Source organism: Acanthopagrus latus, chromosome 12, assembly GCF_904848185.1.
Source record: "Acanthopagrus latus isolate v.2019 chromosome 12, fAcaLat1.1, whole genome shotgun sequence".
NCBI classification, from domain to species: Eukaryota; Metazoa; Chordata; class Actinopteri; order Spariformes; family Sparidae; genus Acanthopagrus; species Acanthopagrus latus.
In genome coordinates, this window is record NC_051050.1 from 25,077,759 (window position 1) to 25,095,399 (window position 17,641).

A 17,641-nucleotide genomic window follows, 5' to 3' on the forward strand; every position below is an offset into this window, starting at 1 on the left:
TTTCATCCTCCATTGCTGTCTTCTTTTCCCCGTTGGTCGTGCCAGCAGTGTGGCTTGAAGCAGATGTGTTTGGTGTTTCTGTGAAATGTTCTGCTTCTCTCCTGTGGTAATGACATCACCCTCAAACCTGCCCACATGTTTGTCCTGTATGTACCTGAGTCCAAGCAACTGCTCATGAGCTCAAAGTGTGAATGGAATGAACTCCTGCTGACTTTTAATCCGTTTCATTTGTTTTATTCGCAGGTTGATCCGCGCCACAAAGCCCTCTGAAAACACAGTTATTCTCGCCATTGTGCCACAAAGGTGAGTTTGATTTTAGCTTTTGTAGATCTCCATGTCCTCTGTTACACATGTGTTCCCACGTTGCTTCAAATCTAAAAGAAAATCAGCAATAAAAGTTTAAAACCAAACAACCATCAGTCAGAAAGCCTTGAATAACCTTTTTCACCTGAAACACTGATAAATTCAATGTAATGTCGGTTTTGCAAAGCAGTAATTCTATTAGCTCAGAAAGAATCATGTCAGGCTGTCCACCCTGCTGTTCTTCCCTGATGGATATTAGATTAAACATGAATGAAACTCAACCTTTCCTCTACAAATTTCACATTCATTGGACATAAGTCATCACACTTGAGCATTAGCATCTCAGTCCAAAACAAATGCTTGCTCAATAAAGTTTAAAGGGGAAAAAGAAAACAACATCTTAACACACACTGCTCGAAAGAAACGAAGGTCAAACTAAACAGTGCTGATCAAATATCAGTGGAGATTCTGTTACTGCACAGCCTTTTTCTGGCTTAGAATTGTTTTCAGAATCATATTTTAGTTCATTTTTTAGCTCGAAAAACAGAGTTTGTGATGAGTCAGCCACCACACTGTGTGGAGCTTTGAAACACAGGCTCATGTATCTTGGATCAAACTGTTAAATTAGGCAGTGCTGATCAAATATGAATCAATACTACAAACACATTTTAGTGTGTTCGGCTATGAGAAAGGTCCTTAATAGGCCGCCATGTTGAAAAGAGGCGCAGGGAAGACGATGAGAGACTCAAATGCATTAACATGAATGCACAGAGGTAACTATATAATACTTTTTCATGGCAAATATTTTTTTTGCTGCTGTATTAATGCTTAAAATCTCACCTGTTAACCTGTAACACCAATCAGGAGTATGACTGTTTCTGATTTAAATGTTTCTGAATCCTTATTGGTCTGTGGAAATACCTGACATCACCACAAAAACATATATATTTGTTGTAACTTTGCTGACAGAATATATGTTTGTGTTTGTCGTCGCAGGCCGGCTGACCAGGAGGAGCCGTCTGTTCTTCCTCTCCTCTGTGCTGGATTCAGCAGAGTACGTCCAACTACATTCCTCAGCTTCTGACTGTGTGTTTTTAACAGACTAAGTGTGTTTCCTTGTTTCTGATCGATGTTTTTTGTCTTTATTGGTCTTTCAAAGAGACTTGAGACACTAAAATAGCAGCAGTTTAGAAAGAGCACTCATTGTCAGCGGTGTCTGATGGTGTGAAAATGACGTAGGAGGTTGAAAAACAAGACGCTACTGAGTAAATCCTGACTCATTCAATTTTCCACCCGTCTCTCTCTCCTTCTCCTTCAAACACCACTTAACCTTGTTTGGCCTCCAGAGGTTTGTGGAGAACAGCAGCGTGTCAGCCTGCTACAATGAGCTCATACAGATCGAACACGGAGAGGTGCGCTGCCAGTTCAAACTCAGGTACAGCAGAGAAAAAAACACCATATGACGAACATACCATGCAGTCATATACATACATGCACAGACACATAAGAAGGAGGGTGTCACTAATCCTGAGTCGGTGTGGCTTCATTAATCCGCAGGGCTTGTAACTCTGTCTTCACTGCGCTGGAGCTCTGTCAAGAGGCTGTGGAGATCACCAGTGAAGACCACATAATACAGGTAGGATGACACATGCATGTATGTGCATACGTAGAGTCAGAATGAGCAAAGTCTCAAACCTTTCCTTAAAAGGGGGAGGCAGGCGATAGACTATGTTCTTGTTTTTTTAAATCTAAATTAGTTGGGATGCTGTGGAGAACAAACGTAAAACACAAAAGTGATTATTTGCGTCTCCTTTTTGACATATTTTTCAAAAACCCTTACATAAAAAGGCCACACATTTGATTTTTCATGTGTAAAAGTCACATGTTTATACACAATTAGTTGTTTCTACACATGTGGATTCCACATTGTCAATAGCAAGTAGTCAATTGTAACATGTGAACAACATGTGAACATGTGAAAAGAAAATAATTTCCCCATGTGAACTGGACATTTTCTCGAGAGAGTTGAATTTACTTATGTGGAAACAAAACATGGCTCATGAAATCACACATTTGCTTCTGCACATGTTAATTCCACTCTTTTCACATGTGAACTAAAATTTTAATAGGTGAAAATAAAATAATGTCACATGTGAACCTGACCTGAATTATCCTACATACATACTGAACTTGGGAAATTAAGTTTGAAATTCACATTTTTGCCTGTGAATCACACACAATCTGCTTTATTCACATGGGGATTATAATTTTCACATGTAGAAAACAATATATTTAATGTTTTACTTCATCAACTTCATTGTTTTTTGTAAATATATTGAATTATTCTAAATTTGTCGCCAGCGACACATAAATCAGACAGTACATGTAAGCAGAACAGACTTTAACACTTGGTCTTCCTGGTTGTGTCGCAGTACGTGAACCCAGCGTTTGAGCGGATGATGGGCTACCACAAGGGGGAGCTGATCGGGAAGGAACTGACTGAACTCCCCAAGAGCGACAAGAACAGAGCCGACCTGCTGGACACCATCAACACCTGTATCAAGAAAGGAAAGGTCAGTCTCACGTCCGTCCATGAACCCATCCGTGAAATGAGATGATACTCGTTATCGTATCCTGACTGGTCTGTTCTCTCTGAAGGAGTGGCAGGGTATTTACTACGCCAGAAAGAAGTCAGGCGACAGCATACAGCAACACGTGAAGATAACACCTGTCATCGGCCAGGGGGGGTGAGCACAGATTAATCCAACCAAAGTGATCAATGTACATTTACAAATAACAGCAATTACTGACAGACTCTTTGTATCGCCTCCAACAGGAAGATTCGTCATTTTGTATCCATCAAGAGGCCTCATATAGACAACAACAATCAGGTGAGTGAAGTCATCATCTCATGTGTCACACAGGTGATGTAATGTTGAAACTTTGAAATCTTTGAAATCTTTGAACACGTTCTCTCAGATCTGCCCAATGTGCTGATTTGTAGCTCAACATGATAAATCCTTAGCTTACTAGCAGCTGCTTGGAGAAAATGCTGCTACAAAAGTAAATTCACAAAATCCTCGGGCTCATAAACTCACTTTTGAAGATTACAGTGAGTTTTTCTGTTGTTGAGCCTTAACAGACGTCCGTCCTAATGCTGCAGCGAAGCTTGGCCCAATCAAGAGTGAATGATTGAGTCCAAGCTGGACGTAAATTACAAACTCTGCTGGCATTCAGTTTTTACATAAATACTTCAAATGAACTGCAGGCTAAAGTGTGAGATTTAAATACTTGAGCGGGGCACGCAGCCTCGCAGGCTTCCAGCCCTGCTGAGCAGCGTGCACACTTACTCTGAAGCAGGTGTGTCGCTGCGCTCAGCTGGGTTCCAGGCCAATAACGTCATACTATGCTAAGCTACGGCTAAGTACCAGGATCCCCCTCTAAGGCCCCAGAGGGCTAGCAGCCAGGCGCCAGGGCTATTTATACCTCAGGAAAAGCTGCACAGAGACTAGCTTTAGCTCATTGCTCTCTTTCATCGTGTGTGCATAAGGTGAGTCAGCCGTTGGCATCTGCCTGCCAAAGCCACATGGCATTCATTCCTGCTTGTTGGGATTGGGAATCCTTAGACATGCCAGAGACTGATCCCATTCCCGAAACCATGGAAGTCATCCACACAACCTGAATTGTGCAGTGTCAAACTGAATGGTTTTATCAGGGTGTCCCCTTTTTCCTGATGTATTCTCACCACGCATTACAGAACAGAGCTGATGCAAAGAGGGAACAAAAGTTAAGTATTTGATGACATTTTAAACTAATTTATGTCTTCAGTGCCTCTGATGTACAAAGAGACCACAGAGGTCTCCTCAGGTTATCACTGATCTGATGCTGTTCCCTTTCTTAGAACAGTTTCCTCTGAGCACTTGAAACCACAATTTATTCCACATCGTTTCCCACCCAGTTGTTGGCTGCAGACCACGGTTTCCATTTCATTGTGTTGTTTAGTTAGCAGTATTTCTCTAAGCACTCCAGACTTACAGCAGGTTTAGGGTCAGCTTTGTTTGTATTTCCCTCTCAATTAAAGGCCATCATAATCTCAACTATTTCCCAGCTTTATTCTTGTTAATTCAAAAGATGTTTTTTTTTTTTTTTTTAGATGTCTGTTTGTGCTTTGCAGCCCAAGAAGCCCATTACGATGAAGCCAGCTAAATCTGGCAGCCGTGTATGTCATTAGAAGTGTTTATACTGTCTTAATCCTATTTACTCAGTATGGGACGCACTGGAGACCTGAGAGCAAGTGACTTAGACATTTAAGGAGAGAGGCTGTAAGAGGAGACACTCATGTGAGAATTGAAGTAATTAACAAACATTACAGGCATTCATCTCTAAGTATCAAACGCAAATTTTATTTGTCTGATTTTGAACATGATTAAAAAGACGACATGTTTGGATGTAAACATTCATGGTTACATAAATGTGCACTGTGCACAGTCAGCACAGTGTAAAGGTGCCGTGAGTCACTGGGTGAGGAAAATCTTCTGTAACTGGATTAGAGGCTCTTCATATCCAAATCTTCAATAACCTCAGTGTGACTAACGGGATGTTCTGTACAAATTGTCACCTGCATGAAAATATGTTATTATAAACATGGAGAATGTGCTGTAAGGTTCACAGTGAAGGTAGAAGAAGCGTAGAACAAACATTAAAATCATTTTCACCTTTCACATTTTATTATCAGTCTTGTTCAATTTAATTACACAAATTAATATCTTTCAAATTAGATAATGTTGCTATTTTGTTATTCAAAAATCTCTCACAAATTGGTATTTTGCTGTTTTTGGGCAGAGCTCCTCTCACGTCGATTACTGGTGAGAAATGGCATCGAGGAGCATTTATAGAGACTCAAACTACTCAAAGTTAGCTCGACAGGTAGCAACAAGTGACTTGTGAGTGTCCCAAAACATGAAGATCAACTTCTCACAGAAGTAATGTCAGCATGAAAAGTTTGGATCAAACACAAAAACACAGATGCCACCACACAGTCACACAAACATAATGTTAATAAAGCACAAACAAAGCATCAGCGTCGAGTTACAAATTGGTAATGACACTCAACAATCAGCTATCTTGCAAACTCGACCTTTTTAAAGCAGTTGTCCCCGCATGAACAAGTAATCAATCAGTTTCAGATTTACTGAATCGGTCCTTTGTGCACATTTCTACACCCTGAAAAGTCCTTTAAAAAACCTCCGGGAAACCAAAAATACATGTTGACATACAAGATGACAGGTTTTGCACAGAATACAGGAGCGGTCTGAGATTTTGGCCCTCTGATGTTCCTTGAGAACAAAATTTTTATATACCACTGCTTTAAAGCATTGAGGCCTCCATCACACGAGCAACGTTTGCTTAAATACAGTATAGAGAGATTAATGTTGGTAGAAAAACCTACTGTTGGGTTAAAAAGCACCGAGGCCAAGGAACAGGCAAAGGTTCCTGGTGTTTGCTGCACAAGGTAAATCAGAATCAGAAATACTTTATTGATCCCAGAGGGGAAATTGCTCGCTTTGGATATGTTAGAAGTGTTGAATTGAATCATATTTATCTAATCACCCACACTGGATCATGAATACAGTCTCCACATTTGTTCACTGATGACGCCTCTCCATAAACCAGTTACTGACGTCATGCCTCGTAGGGCAGAGCTGACTCCACACGTTTCCAGTGTTTTCTCTGTAGTCATAAGCAGCTTTTCTCTCTCACAGGTGACGTACAAACACAATGAAGTGTTCAGATATCAAACATGTCAGCGCTGAATTTAGATATTGGTTTGTTTAGGTGGGATGAAAAGATAGCCTCAGTATGAACAACATCAAATCGCTGGGTCCCGTTAAGTCTTTAATCAACAGAAGTAATCCTACCGGTGTGTTGCTTTCAAGGAACAGGAAATTAGGCTGGTTTTGTTCCTGACAGCGAACCAACAGTGACTCTTGGTCGTCGTCCAGATCTCGACTTTAATCAGCTCCTGCTCTCTTGTCTCTGTCAGGTCCACAAGTTCAACAAGGAAGAGCGATGCAGCGGGGAACATTCTCAGTCAGGTGAGTTTACACAGCGTATTTATTAAACCTGAACTGGACAACTCTGTTTTTTAAATGAAACCTGACAAGTAAATATAGATTAGCAGTCATTCGCAGAGTCCTGTAGATTACATTTGAATCACGGAGCTAAGCTTTGGATCTGCAACACTGACAAAGTGTAGTTAGCAGTAAGAGAAGTCAAAAATATAACTGCATGTTAATGAGCCGCTTGATGTTTAAGATGTAGATGTTTCTTGCTTTGTCTATTTTATACTTTAAGGTACTTTAACTTGACTCCAATCCAAACAAAGGCAGTAGAAGTGTTCGCTCTCTTCAACATAAACCAGAAACATTTCAGTGTTTATTATTACTCTCTGTCAGTGTTGTAACAAGTAATCTGTTGTAGTAAAATATTACTTTAAGCTGTAATATAACATGTTTTTTGTATTATCTGTAATATTATCACAGGTAACATGTTGCCACCTGAAATAAAGAGTCGTAAAAAATATTATCAGCCTCTTCCAATTATCTTCTGCAGTTATTACGTAACGTATTATTTTCAAGTGACTGTCATTCATACACATATAAGGCTTCTTTATTTTTTGAAGCAATGTGTCACTTAAGGCCACCTAGACAGGAAAAATTACAATTTAGTAATCTGGTTACAAATCTTTTTGATTAAGCTGTAGATGGAATATTTTTTCATCCAGCTGTTTTGAAAAGTCTTTGAATGGTGTGGAAATATGTTTGGAAAAGTATTAGATGTGGTGTTCCAGCCCTTTTGAAGCACTTCTGAATCTTGCTCCAGTTTGTGCCCCTCGTGTATTATCAATAGATTCAAGCTTTTGTAAGAGTCCCATTTTCAAAAACATAAATACCCATCTGAAGATCCCAGAAGGTCAGTCACCAACCCTTGAAATGAAGCAGCTCTGAGACTCGGCTGTTGAAACACACTGAACATTTCCTCCCTCTGCTTCTCCTCAGAGTGTCATTCTCTACGTCACCGGGACAGGAGGAAAGATTCAATTGACGCCAGATCGCTCAGCTCTCGTGGTAGTGACGGTAAGACCATTCAAAATGCATTATCTTCTATTTGAGGCTTTAAACGAATGGGACTCCAGTTTGTGCTGCTCTGAAGATGAAAGGCAGAGAGGATGAGATAACTGCTCAGAGAATAAAGCGAAGGCCGGGACACAAAGGAAGAATGGGCCGCTGATGGGAGTGAGTCAGACTGTGTTATGGTCGGTACTTAAACTAAAGAGATCCTAAAGAGCGGAGTCGTGGGCTGATGACATTACGTACCTCCCTCCTCGACTCACTGCTGCTATTTTCAGGTTCTCTGCTTTGTCTGCTTCAAATCGGATGAAAACCACCGTACAAACTTTGTCTGCTCTCCCTTCTTTACGTTCAAGTTTACATTTGTTCTACATTTACATTTCCTTTAATTCATGGCCAGCAATTGTAGATCCTATGAATTTACTATTTGCAGGTACAGAGTTAATAATGTTTATTGATAGACTGCACAGCATGACGATCAGTGAGACACACTGAAAATCATTGTTTTCTGTATTTCAGCTCCCAGTTTACAGAATCGAAGGTACTCCTCCGTCGCCAGGATTCACTCCATGACTATCGAGGCTCCCATCACCAAGGTATGTTGCTGAGAGATGCTCTGGACGCTGACGGTCGTCACACAGATTTTGGATGATAAGACAAGAGAAGTGTGTAAAACCTGAAGCTGAAACCTTTGAACAACGTTGCCCCTCCTGGTGTTTACCTGTAGTCTTACTGTTGGTGCTGCAGGATCTTATTTTCCTCTGAGAACAGTTTGTTTATTCACTGCTGGAAAACACGTATTTCTGAGTTTGTATTATTACCACATTTATATTGTAAATATTAAAAAATTTTGAGTTTGAATTTCTTCAAAACCCCATAGTGCCCCTTTTAAACAGAAGAGTTCTTGAAATTTGAATTAAATAAGTTGCAGTAAAACAAACATCTCATTATTTCTGTGCTTAGGAAGCTAATTTCTTGGGATTGTTTACAGCGTGGTTAATGTGAGTTATGAAAGAGTGTCGTGTCAGATGTTCCACAGCGGTTCATGTCAGGGGATTTTTTTCCTGTGTGTATTGGCAAACATCACGTTTTAGTGAAGACAGCGGAGTGTGTTGGAGATCAGTGTGTGATCTCTGGACTCTCTGCGACCCTGCTGCCATGATGTGAAGGTGCTCAGAGCATCAGGCTGCCGGTCATGTACAGTGTACAGTATGTCACATTGTCTCGCTCCACATCCCACCGCGGGTCCTGTGATGCTCTTGTGTGTCTGACAGCAGCTTTTGTGTTTGTTTGTTTTTTTAGCTGTTTTGCCCCCGATGAGACTTCTCCAGCATCACATGCTTTGTTGCAGCGTGTCTTGCAGAGACGCTCTTTGTTTGTGTGATTTGCTGCAGAATAAGGACTTTTCTTTTTCCTCTCTTTCCTCCTCAGGTAATAAACATCATCAACGCAGCCCAGGAGAGCAGCCCGGTGACGGTAGCCGAGGCTCTAGATCGTGTGCTGGAGATCCTGAGAACCACCGAGCTCTACTCCCCTCAGCTCGCCTCTAAAGAAGATGACCCCCACACCAACGACCTGGTCGGGGGGCTCATGAGTGTAAGAGGCAGCGTAGATACTTCATTCATAAGTTCACATGTTTAAAAGCTCTTTATAAGGAAAGGTCAGAAATAGTCTTTCTCCCATCACGTTGTAAAAATGTTGTTACCTCATGCAAATGAAACTGAACATGCATTTTTTATTGAACCAAGAATGTTTTGGCCTCCAGAATCAGATCCAGCAGAGTCGGTGTTTATTTTTTAATATTTTGATTCGTTGATTGAGTAAAACTATGAGGTGAATCACTGCACGCACACGTTTGACTCTCTGAAAACAGAATTGGTTTTAGGTTTTCAGATCAATCAGTCCAAGAAGGAAGACTTTCGTACACCAGATTATCATTTTGTTGCCATATTTTTTATTCTTGTCTTAAAAAGTCCCATAAAAAAGACTGAAAACCTTCCTTCATATCAAACACCTGATTTATCCTCCTCCTCTGTGTCAAAAAAAAGGTTCATAAACCGATCAAAATAAAAACTGTCTTTTGTCAATAATATCATCTGATAATTCTCCAGCTGTGCCTTGTCTGCTCATGCCCGCCGTCATGATGAACATGTGTAGGCCACTTACTGTTCTTCTGCACTTGATTAACCCCCTTCTTTGTTTCCTTCTTTGTTTCTTCTCTCCAGGACGGCCTGCGGAGACTCTCTGGGAATGAATATGTCTTCTGCAAAAGTGAGTTTTAAGAACCAACAACACAACAGAGAATAATACACACGGTCATTTTGCCAAATATGTGATAACAACACTGCAAAAACAAAACAATAATAAAGAAGTAGTAGGAAACTACACTTATTTGCTTTCTTGCAGAGAGTTAGAGGAGAAGATCAGTTTATTTGTCTGCTAAGTATGAAGCTAGAGCCAAGAGCAGATTAGCTCTTAATCTGAACTTTAATCTGGTGTGCGGCCCGGCACAGTGACTCTGGAGAGACCCGGGCTAACTGTCTCGTCGTTCAAAGCTAAGGTAAACCAAACTCAGCTGATTCCTGATTCCAGATTCATATACAGAGTGAGAGTAGCAGGTTTAATGAGATGTTCTGTATCGTCCACAAAGAAATTCATTCAGCTCAGGTGAGAACCTGTTTTTGTATTTATTGTAACTCCATATAATTCCAACATGGACCAGATTGTAAAAGGTGTAGGTGCTCTAGAGAAAGAGGAAAAGTATCCTTCAAGTAGATTAAATACACTGACAATGACTTAATTTCGACTCAGGTTTGCACTCTTAAAGGAAAAGTTCAGCCAAAAATACAAATTCAGTCATTAGATTGTCTCTACGGAAGCCCTGAGGGGAGCTTTTTGGTGATTTCCCCAGATATTTTTTTTTTCCAGAGAAAAGAAATTCTTGGCAGGAGAACAAAAAAATCTTTGTAAGCTCATTTAATAGTGTTTGTTTTTTCTGTGAAATGTGAAAGAACATTAGAAACATTTCTTGGCAAAACTTTTTTTTCCCATCAGTTCTTAATTAATAAATGCAGGAGAGAAAAACATTTAAGATCAGACATAGAAACGGATCTACAGGGAGAGGAAAAAAAACCTCCCTCCATGCTGATGTAAAGTCAGGTGAAGTCTCGTAGTCCATGAAACATTTCTGGAGCTTCACAGCAAAACATTGCTACAGCATTCTGCTGAACAACTGAAACTGCTGGAGACTTTATTTAAAATGTAAGAAACAACAACAAAAACAGCGCATGTCTCCATGCAGCTCATCAAGTGAAATCCAAATCTCCAGAAGCCCCGAGATCCTGAAAAGATATTTTTTACAACCTTTTGTAAAGCTGAAATCTTAAGCTAAGCTAAGCCAAAAGCATTAGCGGCCATCCCAACTAAAGGTAAAAATAATGTCTTCACGATAATGACTGAATTTTCATTTTTGGATGAACTGTAACTTTAAAGATGATACAGGAGCCCAGAAGTTAATGTTAATGAGTACAGAACATGGAGGAGATTTAGCCTTGCAGGCTTCATCATCACAAAGATTACTGATCGTGACTGAATCTCACGAGTTAATATAAAGTTTAAGGTGAAAACTGTCCTGATGAAAGCTTTAAAATATTCTCATAGCTTTCTGGAGTGCGAATCTTTCGGCTGAGTTTCTTATGTAATCCTCATTATAATGATTGAAGTCATAAGAGCACTTAACCGAGAGAAGATCTCAATCAAGAGTTTAATTTCCAAGAAACCAGCGTCTTGATCTGAGAGCTGCAGCTCCGTCTGCTCTCACACAACTCTTTAAACAATCTTATCAAACAACATCTCTGCACCACAGTCCTGAAGGACCAGAGTGCCAGTATGTTTGCTCATGTATACCGATATTAGAGAGCCAAGATTGGCACAGCCATTTGTGATTTATCCATGAAATCCCACACAGAGCTCCGTCTCCGTTTGCCCCTTTTATGGTCATCTCACCTTCAGCGCTGCACTCTTCTGTCTGTCCGCTAGATATGAGTCAGAGCCAGCTGGCTATCCCAGTCACCCTGAATGACGTCCCCCCGTCCATCGCTGAGATGCTGAATGATGAGGAGTGCTGGGAGTTCAACATCCTGGAGCTGGAGGCAGCAACACACAAGAGGTATGAAGATGGTGGAATCAAGGCCGCCAGAATGAGGAGAAAGATTGGAGAGGTTCAACGATTAATCAAAGTCAAAACTCTCTGAATATTTTCTGGTTTCTTTCCTCCTCTGCAGACCGCTGACGTACCTCGGGCTGAAGATCTTCACCAGTTTCGGCGTGTGCGAGTTCCTGAACTGCTCGGAGGCCACGCTGCGCTCCTGGCTGCAGCTCATGGAGGCGAGCTACCACGCCTCCAACTCCTATCACAACTCCACGCACGCCGCAGACGTGCTGCACGCCACTGCCTACTTCCTGCGCAAAGAGAGAGTCAAGGTTAGAGGAAACACACGTCTGGAGTTACTGACATACCCGCACTGTGTTTTAATATGTGCTACTGTCTAAGTCCAGTGTGAGGCTCTGAGCTGTTTTTAATATTTATCACTATAAAACAAACAGCACTTTAAAAGTTCAGTCCAGTACTGACGTCACTCTGTCTCTGCTGGTTTCAGAGCAGTCTGGACCAGCTGGACGAGGTAGCAGCTCTGATCGCAGCCACGGTTCACGACGTGGACCACCCGGGCCGGACCAACTCCTTCCTATGTAACGCCGGCAGCGAGCTGGCGATCCTGTACAACGACACGGCCGTGCTGGAGAGCCACCACGCTGCGCTCGCCTTCCAGCTCACCGTCCGAGACAGCAAGAGCAACATCTTCAAGAACACCGACAGGTCAGTAGCAGCAGCTCCTGGTGGTGTTGAAGATACAACGCAGAGTGAAACCCAGATCTGAAACTTTAACTCCCTCACGTCTGACAGGAACCAGTTCCGGACGCTTCGACAGGCGATTATCGACATGGTGCTGGCCACGGAGATGACGAGACACTTCGAGCACGTCAGCAAGTTCGTCAACAGCATCAACAAGCCGATGGCGGCCATCGAAGAGACCAGCACAAGTGTGAGTGCTGCTGCACGTAGTTCGAGAAAGTTCAGACAACAAGATTATAATTAAAGATCTGATATTTTCAAAGCTGTGTGGAGTTAAAAGTTGCAAGAAAACACATGGAAAATGAGAGAAAAGGCAGAATGTCCTGGAAAGTCATAAATCATAAAATGTGATGCCAATTTACAAGAAGAATTGTAAGCTACATTTTAGGAGATTTGAAATAAAGTGTTGCTGGAGTGTCTCAGCTGAGCGAGCATGTGTTAGTGTCTGTGTGTGCAGATGCTCATGTGTGTGGTTGTCGTTCCTGCAGAGCATGAACAGCGACTGTGACGGTCAGGCCAACATCAGGAACTCTCCAGAGAACCGGCTGCTGATTAAGAGGATGTTGATCAAGTGTGCAGATGTGGCGAACCCCTGCAGACCGCTGGAGCTCTGCATCGAGTGGGCAGGACGGATCTCTGAGGAGTACTTTGCACAGGTGAGGGGACGAACACTGATGCAGCTGAGAAGTGTTTCTGTATGATTCATCTCAGCTGATTGTGATCTGTGTGTGTGTTTGACCTGCAGACGGATGAGGAGAAGAGACAGGGGCTGCCCGTGGTGATGCCGGTGTTTGACAGGAACACCTGCAGCGTGCCCAAATCTCAGATCTCCTTCATTGACTACTTCATCACCGACATGTTCGACGCCTGGGATGGTAAGAACATCGTCATCTTCTCTTCTCTTCTCTCCTCTTCTCTGTTCCTTTGTGCTTTGCCTCTTCTTTGTCTGTCGGTGTGTTCAATAGTTCCATTTTCCAACACTTCCATGTCGGTTGATGTGTTCCTAAGAATAAAGTCCTGCACATCTTTACTGTAGAGTCTGAGTCTGAGTCAGATGGCTACTTAACAATCTTAAATGTTTACTTTGAAAGAACTTCAGCACTTAGAATAATTGTCTTTGTGGAGCTTCCTCAGGTGCTTTGTTTAATGTCTCCACTGATAATCACTTTACAGTTACAGTTTCACATTCTCAGTGGTTCTTTGATGCTTATCTCAGTCGTCCTCCTTCAGTTTCTGTAGCTTCTCCAAAATGAAGTCAAGAGGTCGTGCATGAAACAAAAAAGTTCCTTGTTTAGCTGTTTTTTCCCAGTCTGACTTCTCCTCCGACTGCTGACAAAGATGCAGCAACAGGAGATATTCTGATATTCTCCGCAGACATATTTGCTTCCTTTAGTTTGGTTTCCCACTTCAGTTGTGACTCTGAACTCCTCTTTAAACAACAAAGCCAACAAACTTTTTAGCAGTTGTTGCGATCAGCAGCAGCAGCAGGGAATTCTCAGTGATACCACTGAAAATCAGAGGCTGCCAGGAATCCTTTCAGCAGCTTAAAACCTGTCTAAACTGTTTGTTTGGAGAAGTATGAGACTCCACATTCATGTAACCTGACATGTATTGAATAGAAGCTTTTCTTTTCAAATTAATCATATCAAAAGTAGAAAAATGAGGGATCGCAGTCGTGCTATCAGCTCTATGATGGTGTACATGTGGTGCATCAAGCTTAATGCTAACATCAGCATGCTAACGATCACAGTGTTAACGTACTGATGATAACATGCTTATTAGCATCCTTAGTTCACCCGAGGTCGATGGAATTGTTAGTTTTGCAGGATTTTTGTCATGAATTTATGATTTAGATTTGTTCCCTATAAACCTGACTGTCATCTGTCGTCGGGCAACTTCAAGGCAAAATATCTGATAATTGTTGAGATAAAAAGAACAGTGGAGACTTTAACTGTTGCTAATCCACTGACGCGTTGGATAAAATCGTTCCCAGTGATATTAGTGTTTCCAGTTAAGCAAAGAATATAATTAAACTGGTTCCAATTCTCTTAATCACAGCACACATTAATAAAACAGCGACACTGTCGGGATAAAACAACCTCATACGTTCACAGCCTCACTCAGTTTTCTGCAGATCAGGGAATTACAGGAAAGACATGAAGAGGAGGAGGAGGAGGGAGAAGAGGGAAGGGATAGTTCGGAGCATATATCTTCACATTCCCACTGATTCTCCCTTTTACTTTAGTCTCCCCCAAGAGGGAAGTTGTTTACTGTCAACAGCGCTCTGATGTCACGGAAAGATTTCCAAACGCCAGTGGGACGGGGAGAGACTGCGAGGGCGTCAGGGGAGGAAGTTGGGAAAATAGAAGGGAGGATGGGGGTGTACGACTTCACGTCTAAACATAAAAACACACACGCAGCCGCTCTCGATCCAGCAGGGTCAGCGTCAGGGTCGGCGTTAGATTCGCAGAAGCATCGTGGGTCGTCAACAGACCGGAAACGAGCATGTAAACAAGACGAGGTCGTGCACTGAGAACACACACTCTGCAGACTGAAGCACACAGAGGCCTCTGATTCCTGTAATGTGGGAGAGTGTACATACATAACATCAGCCGCTGTACAGGAACCTTCCTGTCAACGTCCTCCATGAGGGAGGACAACAGGAAGCACCTGGCAGCAGGTGAGTCCATCAGCTCACGTTTCACCTCAGAGCTGTTTATTCCTGGAAAGACTTAAAGGAACAATTCACTGGAAAATAATGTAATCAGGTCATTAACTCCACATCACTGAAGCCGGGGCAATATTTGTAAGTTCCTCTTTATTTAGTTTTACTTTCACACATGGACAAATCTTTTGCTCTCAGCTTCACACATTAATTTAAAAAACTCACAGGGTTCCTTATTGATTTCTTTTTATTCCCTGAATTTATTTTCATCACACAAAAAGAAATTCAAGGGAAAAATGTAAAATAATTTTTCACTTGGTTTCATATTAAAAAAAATCTTTCTCCTGGGAAAAATGTTTTTTGGTTTCACACGTGAAAAAAAATGTTTTTCACGTGGGAATTTATTTCATTTCACATTTCAAGATTTCTTTAAATCAGTCACAGCTGGGGTTTTTTTTCTTTTACTCCATTAACACATGGAATTTTTGTCTTCCTGAGGGAAAAGAAGTATTTATTTTTCAATTTTATAATCACAGTTCTTTTTAAAAAAAACATTTTTAACAATGGAGTTTTTCCAAAAAATGTTTCATGTGTTTTTCAGAATTCAGGTAGAAGAAGAACACCCTTATTTTTTCTTAACGCCCCGAGACCTGAAAACACACTTTAATGTGTAAAACTGACGAAATGACCCTTTAAGAAGCTGGGTGTGAGGTGATTTGTCTCTTCTCTGATGGACCTCCTCTCTGTCTCCTCTCAGCCTTCGCCTGCCTGCCGGGCCTCATGGAGCACCTGTCGGAGAACTACAAGTACTGGAAGGGCTTGGACGAGATGAAGTGTAAGAGTCTGCGTCCTCCTCCTTCCTGACCGACTCCTCGTCGCCTCCGTCGCTCTGAGCGGGCGGGACAGACGGTGCGGCCCTCGCTGGAACAATGAAGTCTCTTCAGCTGTGATTCGACGGAGCTCTGTGGCCTCCCAGGCGACCCTGGACTCGGGCGATGCGGGCAGAGCGGACATCACCGTCTGACGGACGCTGAGACGCGTTTCCATCTCAAATCACAGCCTCTTTTCTGGTGTGGAGCCGGTGAGGAGTCGGAGGAGAACAGGTTGTCATTTGAGGGCCCCGTCGACTCTCTGTTGCCACTTTTTACGGCCCTGTTAAGTATTCCTAATAGCACCTGTGTGGACCTCACCTGACAATCTGTACCATACAGTATGACACACCACAAACCTGCACTTTAGCTAATCGGGACGTTTTCAGTTAGAGCTCCTTTTGATGTTTTTGCTTTTCAGTCTGTATCTTTATTTTCATCCTGCATCTGTCTGAAGCACCGGCTCTTCAGAACTCCCTCTTCAAACCACCAACATGTGAAGGTGCTCAGCTGGACTGATTCACTCTACGGAGCTGTGATCTGACTGACACTTTGACTCGTGTCTGGGACCAAATCCTGAACAATCCATCCTGTCGGGCCCCGAACAGAGAGAACTAGCTCCAGAGACGGTTCCAGGGTCCAATCAGGGGGGAGAACCGGCCATCTTTGGTGACGATTGCTGGATTCAAAGATTGTGTAGCTGGTGGAGAAATATGTCACCCAGAAATCTACTGTTACAGTAACGTCCTCCACGTCATCGTCCTCTGAGCTCTGTGAAAGCAGTCGGTGGAGATTTTTGTCAAACTCGTACGTCAGAACGTTTCCTCCTCCACCTGCTGATGGAAAGTCAGGCGAAGTTTGGTCACTGCAGACTGTGATCACAGCAGACGAGCTGGAGGAGGAGAGGAGGACTTTATATCTTCAGGAGAACAGGAGGACTTTATATCTTCTGGAGAACAGGAGGACTTTATATCTTCTGGAGAACAGGAGGACTTTATATCTTCAGGAGAACAGGAGGACTTTATATCTTCAGGAGAACAGGAGGACTTTATATCTTCAGGAGAACAGGAGGACTTTATATCATCAGGAGGAGGAGAGGAGGACTTTATATCATCAGGAGGAGGAGAGGAGGACTTTATATCATCAGGAGGAGGAGAGGAGGACTTTATATAAAGTTCCTTCATCCAGTAATATAAACACATCAGATGTTGCTTTGTGACACTAACTGTAGAAGTTTTCACCCAGATGAGAAGAAACAAATCTGACTGACGAGCATCTGAAGAACATGAACGTTGGATGAGAATATGAAGGAGATCCGTGTTTGGATCTGGCTGCAGCGTCGGTCTGCTCTCACATCGTTTGAGTTCAATCCAACAACCTGCAGCTGCACCTCACCTCGCAGTCATTCGGCTCTTTTAGCACACGATTTTTCAGATTGTTTGTTTGGATTCAGAGAAACACAATGAAAGGTTGTGTTGTGTGTCTGCCCTCTGGTGGCGACGCTGCAGTAGTACGACACAAACATTAAATCCATGATGGTTCATCGTTTTTCAGATCAGATCTACAGGAAGTACGTTGTTACTCCACTGTAGTCTGGAGTTAGAAGTCCTCACATTTAAGAAGCTGGAGTTTGAAAACGTTTAATTTTCTTTAGATCCACTGATCGACGTGGAGCGCGCTTCTTACATTTGCACCCTTAAAGCTGAGCTGGTGTTGGAGAGCTGTTTCTACAGCAGCACACTGATGTTATTTTATAACGACA

The 17,641-nt window shown here is 42.3% G+C and overlaps 1 protein-coding gene and 1 long non-coding RNA gene across 6 annotated transcripts in view; one reads left to right on the forward strand and one right to left on the reverse strand.

Moving 5' to 3' along the window:
• Positions 1-16,823, forward strand: part of pde8b (phosphodiesterase 8B) — an 86,478-nt gene extending 69,655 nt beyond the window's left edge. For all 5 annotated transcript variants that reach the window (XM_037117352.1, XM_037117353.1, XM_037117349.1 and 2 more), the window contains 19 exons: positions 244-303; positions 1,300-1,357; positions 1,650-1,738; positions 1,861-1,939; positions 2,736-2,876; positions 2,962-3,050; positions 3,140-3,194; positions 6,347-6,398; positions 7,362-7,439; positions 7,953-8,029; positions 8,865-9,029; positions 9,659-9,704; positions 11,472-11,601; positions 11,717-11,915; positions 12,092-12,309; positions 12,397-12,535; positions 12,834-13,001; positions 13,091-13,220; positions 15,768-16,823. In XM_037117352.1, coding sequence (XP_036973247.1) covers positions 244-303; positions 1,300-1,357; positions 1,650-1,738; positions 1,861-1,939; positions 2,736-2,876; positions 2,962-3,050; positions 3,140-3,194; positions 6,347-6,398; positions 7,362-7,439; positions 7,953-8,029; positions 8,865-9,029; positions 9,659-9,704; positions 11,472-11,601; positions 11,717-11,915; positions 12,092-12,309; positions 12,397-12,535; positions 12,834-13,001; positions 13,091-13,220; positions 15,768-15,874 — 2,080 coding nt within the window. In that variant the 3' untranslated portion in view covers positions 15,875-16,823. The remainder of the gene's footprint in view (positions 1-243; positions 304-1,299; positions 1,358-1,649; positions 1,739-1,860; positions 1,940-2,735; positions 2,877-2,961; positions 3,051-3,139; positions 3,195-6,346; positions 6,399-7,361; positions 7,440-7,952; positions 8,030-8,864; positions 9,030-9,658; positions 9,705-11,471; positions 11,602-11,716; positions 11,916-12,091; positions 12,310-12,396; positions 12,536-12,833; positions 13,002-13,090; positions 13,221-15,767) is intronic.
• Positions 9,067-12,207, reverse strand: LOC119030045. Its single transcript, XR_005078153.1, has 4 exons — positions 12,067-12,207; positions 11,730-11,894; positions 11,439-11,578; positions 9,067-9,696 (listed from the first exon to the last, which is right to left on the reverse strand). It is a non-coding gene; the product is annotated as an uncharacterized LOC119030045 (long non-coding RNA).
• Positions 16,824-17,641: the final 818 nt, after the last annotated feature.